This window comes from Salvia hispanica, chromosome 6, assembly GCF_023119035.1.
Source record: "Salvia hispanica cultivar TCC Black 2014 chromosome 6, UniMelb_Shisp_WGS_1.0, whole genome shotgun sequence".
Classification (NCBI taxonomy): Eukaryota; Viridiplantae; Streptophyta; class Magnoliopsida; order Lamiales; family Lamiaceae; genus Salvia; species Salvia hispanica.
The window spans coordinates 6,138,295-6,152,494 of record NC_062970.1 but is presented as its reverse complement, the minus strand read 5'-3'; the positions used below and the strand labels follow the sequence as shown (position 1 = coordinate 6,152,494).

The following is a 14,200-nucleotide window of genomic DNA, read 5'->3' as shown; positions in this document are numbered from 1 at the left end:
AATCAAATTCGGGTCGAGTATCGGGTATTAGATTTTGGGAATTTCGGGATCGGGTACCCGAAAATTTCGGATCGGCTATCCGCGGGTATCCAATTTGACAGGCCTAGTTCTCAGTGTAATTGAATAGCTGCAGTGAGCAATAAGCACACAGTTTAAATAGTTCATAGAAATTGTAATATGGATTCAAATTTTATATACAATCACCAACGTACCTAATAGATAAAACAACAGAATCCATAATTCCCAGCATAGGAGGAGAAGACTTGCAACACCCCTTAATGCAAATCTTCTTATCTCTTACATCCCAATTCATTTGTAAGACGACCAATCTGCACCATTCAATCAATATTGTGTCAAACAACAATCAAAATGGCTTCTTATCAATGCACATAGTATAAAAATACTTTTTTAAATATCTTCGGTCGTAATTGCCCCACTAATTTTAGTTTACAGTTTTACACCTTCAATGTAAAACCTCCCACTCACTCTACGTTGGCTTTCATAATTCACACAATTTTAGCTGCCTTTTAACTATATATTTTTAATTTAATATAATTTTTTATATTAAATGGCAATCTTGTTAATATCTTGAAAACTCCCTCAAAACTCCCCTTTTATATATTGTATATATTTCTATTTGTTTGATTTCACTTATTAATGGGCAGATAAGGGATTTTATAAGGAATTGGGGTCCGAGGTAAAATAGAAGGTCACTACAAGTATTAAAGATTGAAGCTTTCGCAGGAAAGTATGATTCAACCAAGGCTCGTGAACTACATAGGATTTAGAGAATTAAAGGTATACCTTTGAGAAGAAGAACGTTGGTATGGCCAGAATGGATCAATATAACTATGAACGTCGGTATGTTATCTATGTGTGAGAATGTCAATTCAGTTTGAAATTGACAAATGGCCAGAATGGATCAAGAACAAAATGGAAAAGGGAAATTCTGTATCTAACTAAAGCTCAAGTCAACGTCTTGAAAAAACAAGATATGTTTTTTGTCATGAGTATATATAAAAAAATCAATTCAAATTAAAAGAATTTAAAACATCAAAATATTCAAATTATAAATTCGATTGTTAGTTTACCTAAGACAAACATGAGGAAAAAGATAACGCAAATTGATCGAGTTAGTGAAACCATTTTGCCTAATTTTATGTTAAAACTATGTACATTGTACTCCCTCCGTCCACGAATAGGAGTCCCGTTTTTTCATTTTGGTCCATCCACGAATAGGAGTCTCGGGTCATAATTACCATAAATGGTAAAGAGACCCCACATTCCACTAACTCATTCCACTCACATATCATTTAATACTAATATATACAAGTGAGACCCTTATTCCACTAACTTTCTTCCACCCACTTTCTTAACATTTCTTAAAACCCGTGCCGGATAGAAATGTGACTCCTATTCGTGAACGGAGGGAGTATGTTCTATTTATATATGCACTTATCACGCATGTTACACATGAATCATAATTTTATTCGATAATGGAAAATTTAATTTTCAAAAGTATGAGCAATTTTTATTAGATACAGTCTGCAATAAAAATTGTTATGGCAATTTTTATTAGATATAATCTATAAAAAAATTGTTTTGGCAATTTTTATTAGATACAGTTTGAAAAAAAAAATTGTTTCGTGTGAAGATTAATTGCAATTTACCAATATTAAATGAATGAGAATAGTTCATACCATAACTTATACAATGTGTACGTAGAAAGCGCACTTAATCAAATAAGGAGTAATAATCATCAAAAGAGTAGGAGCAGCTTTCAAAAGTTATATTATCTTCTTTTAGAGCACAATAGTTCGGATTAGTGGCATGCAGTGTCCGCCACATCAGCATTTCAGTGTCCGGACTTGTTTGCTCTCATTCAAAAAAATATAAATATGCAAATATGAAATTCAAAAAAACATGTTTTATTCTCTATCTATTTGTTAAGCTATGAGTGAGAATGTCAATTTAGTTTGAAACTGAGAACTAACCAAATGAATCGAGAAGAAAATGCAAAGAACGAAAAAATCTATTTCTAACTCAAACTCAAAACACAGCTTCTTTTTTTTCAAAAGAATATAGTGATGAAACTAATACATATTAAAAAAATTTAGAACATCAAAACATTCAAACTACTAGAATATTCGATTGATAGTTTAGTTTACCTAAGGCAGCAATTAGGAGAAAATCAATACACAAAGATCGAGTGAGTGAAACCATTTTGGCTGATTTTTGTGTTTAATCAATGGATGTAAATTGTCCTATTTATATAGGAGAAAAAATTCAGTGGACCATCCACACCACGTAGACATGATGAGTTGGTGTGTACAACAAATAATTATTTGACAAGTAGAACTCTATAAAAGTTAATATTCCAACTATACATAATTATACATGGAAACTGTAAATCAACATTCAATGAGTATTACAATAAATTATGGAAAATTTTCCAAAATATTTTGAACCTTTTTAAATATTCTCAACTACATATTGAATCTAATGGGAATAATATTTGCGAACACATAATAATACAATGTGTTTTGCAATTTTATTTTATAGTTCTAAAATATTCTTACAGTTTTATATGCTATTAAAAAATTAGAAAAAAGTTGAAATTAATACATTAGTATGTTAACAAAATCTAAGTTAATAGCCACACTTCATTATTTATGTACTCAGTAGAACACACGTGATATTATATACACAAACGTATATTAACCTAAAATAAAAAGTTTGGCTATTAATTTAAATCTTGTTGATATATTATTAATTATTTCAACTTTTATCTATTTTTTTATAGAATATAAAAATTTAAGAATTTTTTTAAATTATAAAATAAAATAACAAAAAACATGTAAAATTTTATAAATATATTACTCCCACTAAATTCGGAGTATGTATATGACATAAATACAAAATATTTAGATTTTTTTCCATAATTTAAAGTAATAATTGACTTTTAGATTTACATCCATTAATTTCCATATATAATCATGTATAGTTGGAATATAACTTTTATAGAATTCCACTTGTCAAATGATTATTTGTTAGACATACCAACTCATTGTACCAAATGATATGTCTAGACTAGGGAATTTTTTCTCTTTTATATAGACTACTTGATATACCACATTCCTACTCCATTGGTTTATCTAGTCTTTAATAACTGATTTCCATCAATTAAGGTTGGGATTGCCATATGAAGATGATTTATTTTACATAATATATCTCTAATCCCTCTGGCATGATTTCTTTTTATGTTTTATATTCCATAAAGATATTTTGTATTTTGGGCTTTGCCTAATACATTCTAAGATATTTTGAACAAATATAAATTTTAACATTTCTACTAAAACATTAATTAAGAACGTGATATTCAATACGTATAAAATTGGATTTTGAGAAGAAATAAAAGTAATGATATAACATACTTATGAAATCTATAGAGATTAATATGTTCATGATGAGAAGTGTTCTGCTGAGCAACAAATATGAGCGCCTCATTTGCGCGACACACACGTGTCAGCAACATCAGCATTTTTTTATTTAATTTATTCTATTCATTTATGCTTCACTTCGTCTTCTTCAGAAATTTAAGAACCCATATACTGAAAAATTAAGTATACAGAGTTACAAATTCTTTCATTTCTCTTCGAAGTACTCCTATGTAACTTCCCCAGTTTTCATTGTCTCAAAATCTTTTAATTTGTCTTTATTTTTTTCTAATTTTGAAAATCTTGTTTCTATTGGTTCGTCTCCCATCTGCAAGTCTGCAACTTCAGTTTTAAGCATAACATATGCAGTAAAAAGAAACAATTCAATAAGTTCAAAAGATAATCGATTTTAATTTTAACCTGTGAATTCCAAAAGGCCAAAAGAATTAAACAAATGCATTGCAACTCTAATGATTAAAAAATGTAAATGTCAAGCTTTCGCCGCTATTCTTTTGAAACACCACAAAAAATTGCTTCATTAAAGTGATTTCTCTCACTATAAATTGCTCACAAAAATATATGAAAAGAAGGTGTGTTACACTGATCCACCTATTTGATCTGTCCAATTCAGGATCGAATTTGGTAGTGCCCCCAAATTGCCCACAACTCAAATTCTTCCTTATTTCTTCTTCTAATCTATGATAATTTATTTCCACCATAAATCTTTCCCAGAAAAACTCAGAACAATACAACCCTAATTGATACTCACCCAAAATGAGCGAATCGGACAAATTGTTTTATAGATCCTAACAAGCAAAAATATTTACAGAGTTGGGTTTCTCTTTCCAACTGAAAAGAATAAAAGATACATGTAGAGAGAGAAATAGCTTTGGCAAGAAGAAGAAGAGGATAATAATAAAAATATAAAAAATTGGTGACGTCATTGACACGTGTGTGTCGCGCAAATAAGGCGCTCATATTTGTTGCTCAGCAGAACACTTCTCTGTTAATGATATATATGATTTGTTGCATGGAAAAATGATTTGTTTTCCAAAATTAAAGATCAAATTTTATTACTAGATATATACAAATACTACAAAATAAAATAAAAATAAAAAAAAATTAATAATAATGATAAATATAATAATAATAATAATAATAATATTATTAAATTATTATTATTAATATTAGTAGTAGTAGTAGTAGACTAGTAGTAGTAGTAGTATTGAAAATGACTTTAAATCACAAAGCTATAATGTCTCTAAATCACAAGGTTAATATATATTAATTACATATACTGCATTCAGAATTAATTAGTTATTTAATTCTTGAGAATTGACAAAAATAAAAAGCATTTAAACAAAATAACCCCAGTAATCTCATTGAGACAAATCAATTCCATCGGTTATATTGTCTTTAATGCATGATTGATTCCCATCAATTAAGGTTGGGATAGCCATATTATGAGGTGATAATTGGCTACATCCCTTTTCTATTTAAATTTAATTTATTAATTTAATAAAATACTTTATTTATTTTGGAAAATGATTTTCGGACATAATATCTCCAATCTCTCATAATGCTTTTATGTTTTTTCCATAAAAGATATTTTGCATTTAGACTATTACACTCAAAGCTATAACTCTCAATATTTATACGTTCATATTTTTTATTATTACTCTACCTCTGTGAATAAGAGTCTCATTTTTTTCCGGCAAAAAATTTGAGAAATATTAAGATAAGTGGAAGAAAGAAATGTTAATTTGATACATATTTATAAAAAAATGAATTTGGGTAAGATTGATTAAGAAGGAGGGAGAGAAGAGAGGGCATTGATGGTTGAGCAGGAAGACGGAGAGAGAATGAGGATATTTTAATATTTATTTGTTTTGTATCTTAAATTATTTCACTTTCAAAATAATTAATAATGTAATTAGGGAGTTAGTAATCATACTTAACGGTTTAATTAGGTCAAAATCAGCATTAAAAATGTTGATCGTTAAAATTTGTCGGAAAAGTTAGTTTTGGACCGATTGTGATCCGAATTGACGCAAACATTCAAAAGATAATGTCTAGGACCAAAATCATAAAATTGACCAATTTTGGCCAATACTCTTTGTATAAATATTATCAAACAGAAAGTTCAAAGCAATATATATGTATAAACTAAAGGTCACCAAAGATTATTATAAGAGAATTTCCTTGTTCCAGTGTTAATGTGACAAATTCATTTATTTGTAATAAGTAGTTTTTAAAGACTTAAACATAAAAGCCTTATTTCAAATAGCAGAAAGCAGACATCTGAAAGATTAGTTGTCAGAAGGCAGAAGATTGTATGGAGCACTCCCAAATGCAGCAACATCACCAGGTCTATTCAAGACAATCTGCAATCATTGAGAAATAACAAAACATTACTTACAAGATTAAATTTGTCACTAATCAGTTACAGAAAAAAAAGTGTTTAAGAGAAAAGCTATGCATGATACCTGATAATTTCCAATGACACAATATTTGAATCCAGCAGCACAATAGTCAAAATAGTATTCCCACGTCCGTATGAACTTCTCATCAAATCCAAGAGCATAAATTTTACTAACAACACACAAAGTTTCCTTCAGTAACCTTAAAAAATAATAAGAATGAACTGTTAAGGAGAACAGTTTAATTACCTTCGGTTTTGAAGGAAGTTGTGCCGCCAACTTCTGAGGGTGGGGACGTAATGCTGTCCTATTTCTTCTAAGTGCACGACGCTGCATAAAATCAATTTAACGAGAAATGCATCAATAAATAATTACATTTTTTACACATTTATTAACATGGATCACCTAAATCTGGACGCCGCAGCCATTGCATATATTGCTCGGTTAAGTGAAGGCAAACATCCACCATGGAATATATATTCCTTGACAAATCCATCCACGCGCCTCCACTCTTCATATTTCTCATCAGCTACTGCTGTGAACTAAGAACAGATCAAGTAGTTTTATTAGAGTTTATAATTTAAGGGCCAAAAACACCCCTGTTGTTGTTACCGAAAATCAAACAGTATAGTTTACTGGGAACAAAAAATGGCAAAAGTAGAGGTTACCTGAAGAACAAGAATACCATTGTCTGCTAATGAAGATTCACAACATTCGAAAAATTCTTCCATATAGTTATGCCCCACGTGTTCTATCATTTCACTGCAAATTCAGCATGAGAATTGTGTCTTGTATATATGAATGTAGCAACAGTAAAGCAGCAACTTACTTCAAGAGGTTGAGTTAGTTGGAAACATTAGATCAAGGGACTCACCATGATATTATCCTGTCATATCTGTAGTTGCTAGGCAATTGGCGATAGTCACAAAGAAGAACCTCAATTTGATCCTGATAATAAAACTTATAACTTGAGAAATACCAAATATGGGAAATATTTTCTAAAAAAAGTGTATAAAACAACTACTCCTAGTAAATAAAATGTTATTACCTGTAGACCTGCTTCCTTCACTTTCGTTTCTATGTATTGCAGCTGACTTTCTGACAATGTAATGCCTGTATATTTGCATCCTGTTTTTTTCACTACTTCAATTGCTAAACTTCCCCATCCACACCCTATCTCTAGAATGTGATGATCTTTATTGATTCTTGCCTGTACTTGAAGGGAATTCAACATGAGAGTTACTATGTGTGTCTCATCCAAAAAAAAAGTAAGTACTTAGATTTAACATATTTGATCTATTCACTCTAAATTTCACCTTCTAATGAGTAACTAGATATTCAATCTTTCCCACAAAGGTTAAGTTCTTAAACAGATCAAATTAATTACTAAATTTTAGCATCCCTAATGATCAATTCAAGATTGAAGGAATGTGCCAGTGATTTCACCTTTTCAATCAAAGTACAGACTTTCCGGAGCTGTGCATTCTTCAAATCTTCTAATGGATTCTGCAATGACAGTATGAACTATGAATATTGGTACAGAGTCCATCAACAGATATATCGATTGAAAACTTGAAATCATTAGTAACACCTGAAATATTGCACAAGAATACGTCATTGTCTCATCCAAGAATAGAGAAAACAATTCATTACTCTGCCAAAAGAAATAAAATGAAATTGAATCACGATGAAACAATTGGAGTAGAACTATATCACAATGTACTTCTTATGTAAAAGATTATGTACTTGACGTCACATGCACATCCACTAAGAATATTGCATACAAGGAAGTATACCAAATTAAACAAATTAATAGAGATTGGTATTCCTGTGTTATTCTATAATCATTTTAATACTTTGAAAACATATGGCCACTTACTAGGTCATAATGGCGCGAGATGTTACGCCGTGCCTGGATCAGTGTGTTCCTCCGGGAAACATGCTTGATGAATATTTTTGTGGTTGCTGCTAAAGTTGTGTAAAGAAATAATCTCCACTGTTTCCTAGCAATATCAACACAGTAAAATATATCATCGTATTACGTTCTATAAAGCAATCAGACCAGATCAACATACACACAGGTAGATTCCTCTTGATTATAATTACCTTACCTTGTTTAACTCAGCACATGCACTCATCTCTGCATTTTTTATAATCAGCTGCAAAATACAAGTCCCGTAAACTATTTATTCAAATAATGATAGTTGAAGAGTTATAAGTTATCAAATATTATGAATTTTGGATCCATTGACTTACTAGAAGAAAGTTGAGAAGTCCTTCGTTTGCATCAACAAAAGAAATGTCACCATTAATGTAGGCATCAGCAAAACCTAAATCGGACTCTGTTGCTACCTGTGAGAACAGTATCCAGTTTGACAATAAATACTTATAAAATTTTCAATATTTTTTTAGGGGTAATAACCTAATATTACCTTCCAATAAAACTGGGGTTTGTGAACTCTCACAGTGACCTGTAAATTGCTCTTTCTACTTGTACCTTGAAATGTAAAGATTCTACCACCTTCTTCCAAAAAGCTGCTTCAACAGAATTTGTCAGTTGTATACATTCTTTTATGTAGAAACCAAAGACGCAATATGTTATAATGTTGACTAGAAGCTCACATTAGACATCCAGTAGCAACAAATCGCTGAAAGAACCTCACAACGACAAAACAAGCACCAGTTTCAGGACGGGATGGAACCATGCCTTTGGGGATGTTTGAATAAGTATAACGTTTTCTAAGCATGCTGTTTGCAGCAAGTATTCCTGCCTGTCAAGATCAATTCATGTTAATAGAATAAAAATAGGAATGGGAATAAAAATTGTACTTGTGGTGTGATAAAATACCTTTACTCCATCCTCGGGGAAGCCATAGCCTGGAAGCATAAAAGATTATACCATAAAAGTCTATAAGTAATCATAGACAACTTAATGGATTGCAGAAAAAGCTTCTAGATAAATTTTTAGCACCTTGATATGATCCACAGAACCATAGTCCTCTTTTCCCTTGGATATCACTGAGGTTTGACAAAGCCCTGCTTGCAGAAACTGATGGTATAGGATGGCTTGTTGACAACTTCAAAGATGTATCTTTTGGTGTATGAGGTGGATTTAGAGTCACAAAAAATGGAACCCTGGGTTCACTAAGATTCTGTACATCCATTGAGAAAACAGGTCGCAAGATACTGGGTTATCTAGCAACTAAAGTTGGAAGAAAATCATTTTAATCGATAGATCATTTGATTCAATGTTCAAAACCTGGATATTGTTGAGCCAATACGTTATACAAGCACTGTCATTGATAGCTCCAAGAAAATTTCTCGAGCTCCATGCCCCTCGAATTTTCGGCATCAAATTTTCGTCACGGTGAAGGAAAATATCACTGTAGTAAGAGTTCAAGAGTAGAAGTGGGCTCGTGAGTCGTGACTATGGAGGTTATTCTGAAAAAGTATCTATACTACCATCTAAGGGAAAAGTTCCACAAGATAATGATTATCATAAAGGAAACCTGTAGGCATAATGAAAAGCACCAAGTATTCTTAATTCTTCATTTGTCGCCTGCTTTCTTAAGATGTTTAGAGCATCTGGAGGATGTGCAGCAATTATACACTGATCATATGCTTCTTCCAATCCATCATTATATGTAATAACACAACCTGCATAATTTTTTGTTACATTCATATGAAAAATGTATGCTCGTATAAATGGAATGATCAATATATTATTTATGCGCTAAGAATTCAAATAACAATAAGGTGATGAGAACGGATGAGAAAGGAGTAGTGTCTTGACGCGTACTTACCCTTGTCATTGGTAATAACGGAGTATATTTCAGAATTGGTTTTCACTTGACAGCATCTACTTTCCAGCTCTTTCTTAATCTGGTAATAAATCATTTAGTAAAATCTTATAAGAGTTTATTCACATTTTATATCTATGAGTCATGCCTTGTTCCTCAGATAACATTTCTAGATTAAAGAATCTGAGAAACTCACTACCTACCCCATCGACATAACTCTGTGATCGCCATTTTGGTGTGAGCCGTTTAGTGAGACCAAGAAGCTGCAGCAAAGAAAATCATTTCAATCATTTTACTAGAAAGATATTGTAATAATGTCACATTCACTAACAAATGTAAATGTCTACCTCAAGAATATCGAAATTTCTCAAGAATGAAAGTGTTAAATAGGCAGAGAAGGTCATCACTGCAGAAGAGCATGACCAAATTGAAGCACAAATTGGAATCTGGAAACAAAAACACAATTTAAAGTCAGATCTTTGCTTGCATGACATGGACAATATGATTTTTTAATAGTCATACAAGGAAAGCTTTCTGGAATATCTCAGAGTAACCACGTGATTGGACAAAGCTCCCCAATGTTTCATTCCGGTCAATATCTGGATTGTTATTGAGCTCTTCAATATAACTGCAATTGTTGGAGACATTCATTGAGCAAAGGCTTGAAAAGGGATTAAATCTAATACCAAAAGAGGCTCAGTGTTGTTAGGCTAATACTTACAGAGAAGCGTTGTCTCTGAAATTAATGATTTCGCTAATCATCTTCCAAAACCATGGATTCAACACATTTTTTTTCTGTGCAAACAAACTTGAGAGTCCATTTTGAGTTCCCCACTCGAATCCTCGGCCATCATCCAAGCTCACTGAGTATGAAGTGTCAGAAACCTCAGTATCAACTCCAACACTCTCAAATAGTTCCATCACTTCCGGATACATAGCCTGTCCAATAAGTGAATCACAGGTAAACAATGCATTGAGTGATGATAAAATTTCAGTTTTTGGATTAACAACGAATGGAACTCTATTGACAAAAACTCATACAGGCTAATTTGGTCAGACAAAGTATAACACAAGTGTTCCACCAAATCATCCAGCATCAATCGTTCCAATAGCCCCATAACAACAGCCGCATGCAGTTGAATGGGAAAACAAGATAAGATGAAGAATCATATGCATGTTCCATGCCCAAACAGGTAAGTCGCCAGATTCCGGAAAGGCCGAACTGGTGACAACTCAGGCATTTCGTCGAACATGAGATGGGCAAATAATACATACTCCATTTCTTATTCACACTCACATAACACATTATATATTTATATCATCATCTGTTTTGCAGTTGATGATTGTTTCCACCAATATCTTTAGATGGTAGAACAGGCCCTTGATTTTTCCTCATATTGTTGAGTGACAATCGACGGTTAATATCAAATTATTTGAGTGATAGATAACATATTCCTTACTTTCTCGTTCTTCTCATTTTCTTTGAATTATTTATGATGATTTTAGTTTTATCTTCTAAAGTTATACACTCTCTATCTATAGTCTTTCCTTTTATAATAAGTTGAGATTCATTCTACACTATTTTAATTACTTTTCATTTCTATCGGTTTCTTATCTTATCAATAGTGTATTAAAATTTATGTCCAATTAAAAGTGTATATTTTTTGAAGATGAGAAAAATGACGGTGATTTTTCTCTCTCTCTCTTTCCTACAAATACAATGCTCTAGTTTCTCAAACAAATTCCATGCAAGTATAGAAAAGAGTATGTCTATTTTATTTTTTATGGATAAATAAATTAAAGATTGCGTCACGGTAGACTTGAACTCGAAACCAACGAGTATGTCCTTTTAATCATCCAAAACCTTGTTGAAATCACTTTCCAAATATAGGAAGAGTCTGAGCATAAATATTTTACAAAATAAAAAACGATATTACCCGTGCAACAATTTATCAAACATATTTGACACCGAAATTAGGTCAAAGTAAATGAATCATGCAATTATTTATAGTACTCTCTCCGTCCCATAGTAGATGTCACATTTTCCTTTTTAATTTGTCCCACAGAAAATATTACATTTCCTCTTTTGGAAAAAGTTCCCTCTCACATCAATTATAAAATTATATTTTCTCTCACCACTTAACACACAAAATAACATCTCCTACAATCATGTGGCATTTCCCAAGCATGACATCTACCTTGGGATGGAAGGAGTAAAATTTATCGTGTTGGCATGGAACACATGTATCTAGTTTGTAGAGAGGCGTGGACTGATCCTGCTCTCCTTGTACAATTAAAAGTTAGATACATACCCGAGCAAAAATAGTAAAACCAAGGTCGAGATGAGTGCCATCAATAGTAGCCGTCTTGGCTTGGCCACCTAAGCTCATCTGCTTCTCATACACCACCACCTCCACCCCTTCTTTGGCCAAAACATACGCCGCAGCCATCCCACTTATGCCGCCGCCTATCACTGCCACTCTCATGATCTTCGACATTGATATGTATATGTTATTTTTGAATTTATTAGTGGATTTGGAAAAAAAACTAGTAGTAAATGTGTTTTTAAAGGAAATTTCTATATACTCCTTTCATCCCATCATAAGCAGAGTCATTTTTTGGGACACGAAGTTTAAGAAATTGATATTTAAAGAATTCAAGTGAAGACAATAAAGAATGAGAGAGAGAAAAGTAGATGAGCGAAAACAATAAAGTATTTTGGAAAATAAAGCAAGACGAATGATTTTTGCTTAAACGGTAAACGACTCACTTATGGTTGGACATTACAAAAAGAAAAGTGACTCGCTTATAGGGGACGGAAGGAGTATGTGTTAAGAACAAGTTCTTCGTGCCAAATTATAATTTTGCAACGTTACCTTCTAATGAAGTTGTATGGTGAAATTGATACAAATGTTATTGCAATGTGGGAAGCCTTCACCGCCCCCTATATATATGGTTGTAAAATTACTTTATAATGTAATTTGAATTGGATAAGAGCAACTTATTTTGATTTGATAGCATCACTAATTGTATACACAATTGTAGGAGGAATATTATATTATTACAATTATTTTTCTTATTCATTTATTTTCTTTTAAAAATATGTAAATGAATTTATTCTTGAAAACATTCACCCTTATTTAAAGATTCACAATAAAATTTTCAATAGAATAATCATTCATATTATTTTAGAGGAATAAGTGTTTAGTCCATTTTATTTAAATTATCACAATTATATGAAGATAAATAAATTGTTACAAAGTAAAAATTGGGAAAAATACACTTTTATTTGTAAATTATCTTTTATTATGTCATATATATTTTAAAAATCATTGGTATATTATTGTTAATTTCAACTTTTAATTTTGCAAGTATTATTAGAACTTAGTAGTATAGTACATATTGGTTGATCTTTCAAAGAGCTAAAATTATTCGTTTACAAAATAAAAATCATGTCATTTAAATTTCTTTAATTTTTATATTTTTTGTAATAAATATTTTTTACCTTTTAGGAATTTTATTTTGCTAGCATATAGTATTTCTTTATTTTATTTAGGGTAACATATATCGATAAGATTTCAAAATGATAATTTTATGTAACTAAGAAACTATAATTATTGAATGATATTATGCAGATGTAAGATATTGCTATAAATATTACTCCGTATTAATAATATAATATGGATCATTCGATGATGTAAGATTGTTGAACTCGAGCACATATAATACAACATTCTAATGTATAGCTCTTCCTCCATAAATTGATAAGATCATTAAAAATTAAAATTAATAAATCCCTATAAATTTTAGACTCATATTATAAAATTTAATATTTATTATATTTTATAGTGCATCAATAAAAGGTAATTTGATGATAGAAGGTCGTCACACTCACGTCCACCCTATGAATTTTACACATTCTTCAAGTGTATTATTAATTAATATTTTCAAAACATATAGTATTAAATAATTACGTCTTCATTCATGTAATTTCAACAATAATATTAAATGACCATGTACTGACCTTTCTTTGCATAAGGTATCCCTTCCATTTTTAAATGATAATTTTAGTTTAATGGAAATTTTATTAGTCAAGATATTCAATTTATGAAATTTGACTAGATGAATGGGTATTCAAATTTGATGATATCACTTCGATAATAGTACTAGTTAGTAGTCAAGAAATTCAAATTTTCATATTTTTTAAACAAATGAAAGTGTATTATTGTAGTGATTATATATAATTTCATTTATATTGTATAATTTGAAACATAAAGGGTCATCTATATTTGACACTTGACTAAACAAATGGAAGCGTTTTAATTGCATTGATTGTATATAATTTCATACCTTATGTTATTCATGCAATTTGGTAGTGAATTGACTCTACAAATATAATAAAAGAGTAATTTAGTGAATATATAATAGTTAATAAAAAAACCGGTTTAAATTAAAACCGATTTGAAATATAGGGGTATATTGTATCTACAATCTTTGTTAATACATATTTATTCTTCTCTAATATGCACATATTATTAAGGTG

The 14,200-nt window shown here is 30.8% G+C and overlaps 1 protein-coding gene across 1 annotated transcript; it reads right to left on the bottom strand.

Moving 5' to 3' along the window:
- Positions 1–5,615: 5,615 nt before the first annotated feature.
- LOC125191905 lies at positions 5,616–10,794 on the bottom strand. The gene is made up of 24 exons (XM_048089336.1): positions 10,699–10,794; positions 10,379–10,596; positions 10,180–10,285; positions 10,005–10,103; positions 9,861–9,920; positions 9,661–9,739; positions 9,367–9,514; positions 9,117–9,240; positions 8,829–9,009; positions 8,706–8,734; positions 8,480–8,628; positions 8,290–8,392; positions 8,114–8,209; positions 7,964–8,016; positions 7,737–7,860; positions 7,449–7,511; positions 7,304–7,363; positions 6,906–7,067; positions 6,732–6,805; positions 6,526–6,619; positions 6,263–6,399; positions 6,107–6,187; positions 5,924–6,029; positions 5,616–5,821 (listed from the first exon to the last, which is right to left on the bottom strand). Exons 2-24 carry the CDS (start codon positions 10,591–10,593, stop codon positions 5,747–5,749), a joined length of 2,418 nt encoding a protein of 805 aa, XP_047945293.1. The 5' UTR covers positions 10,594–10,596; positions 10,699–10,794; the 3' UTR covers positions 5,616–5,746.
- Between the last annotated feature and the right edge of the window lie 3,406 nt (positions 10,795–14,200).

Coding starts and splice junctions, on each gene's coding strand:
- LOC125191905 (XM_048089336.1), bottom strand. CDS start 10,593: ATGTATCCGGAAGTGATGGAACTATTTGAGAGTGTTGGAGTTGATACT. Junction 8,629..8,705: donor TCCCCGAGGATGGAGTAAAG/GTATTTTATCAC, acceptor TGATCTTGACAG/GCAGGAATACTTGCTGCAAA. Junction 8,017..8,113: donor GACTTCTCAACTTTCTTCTA/GTAAGTCAATGG, acceptor TGTATTTTGCAG/CTGATTATAAAAAATGCAGA.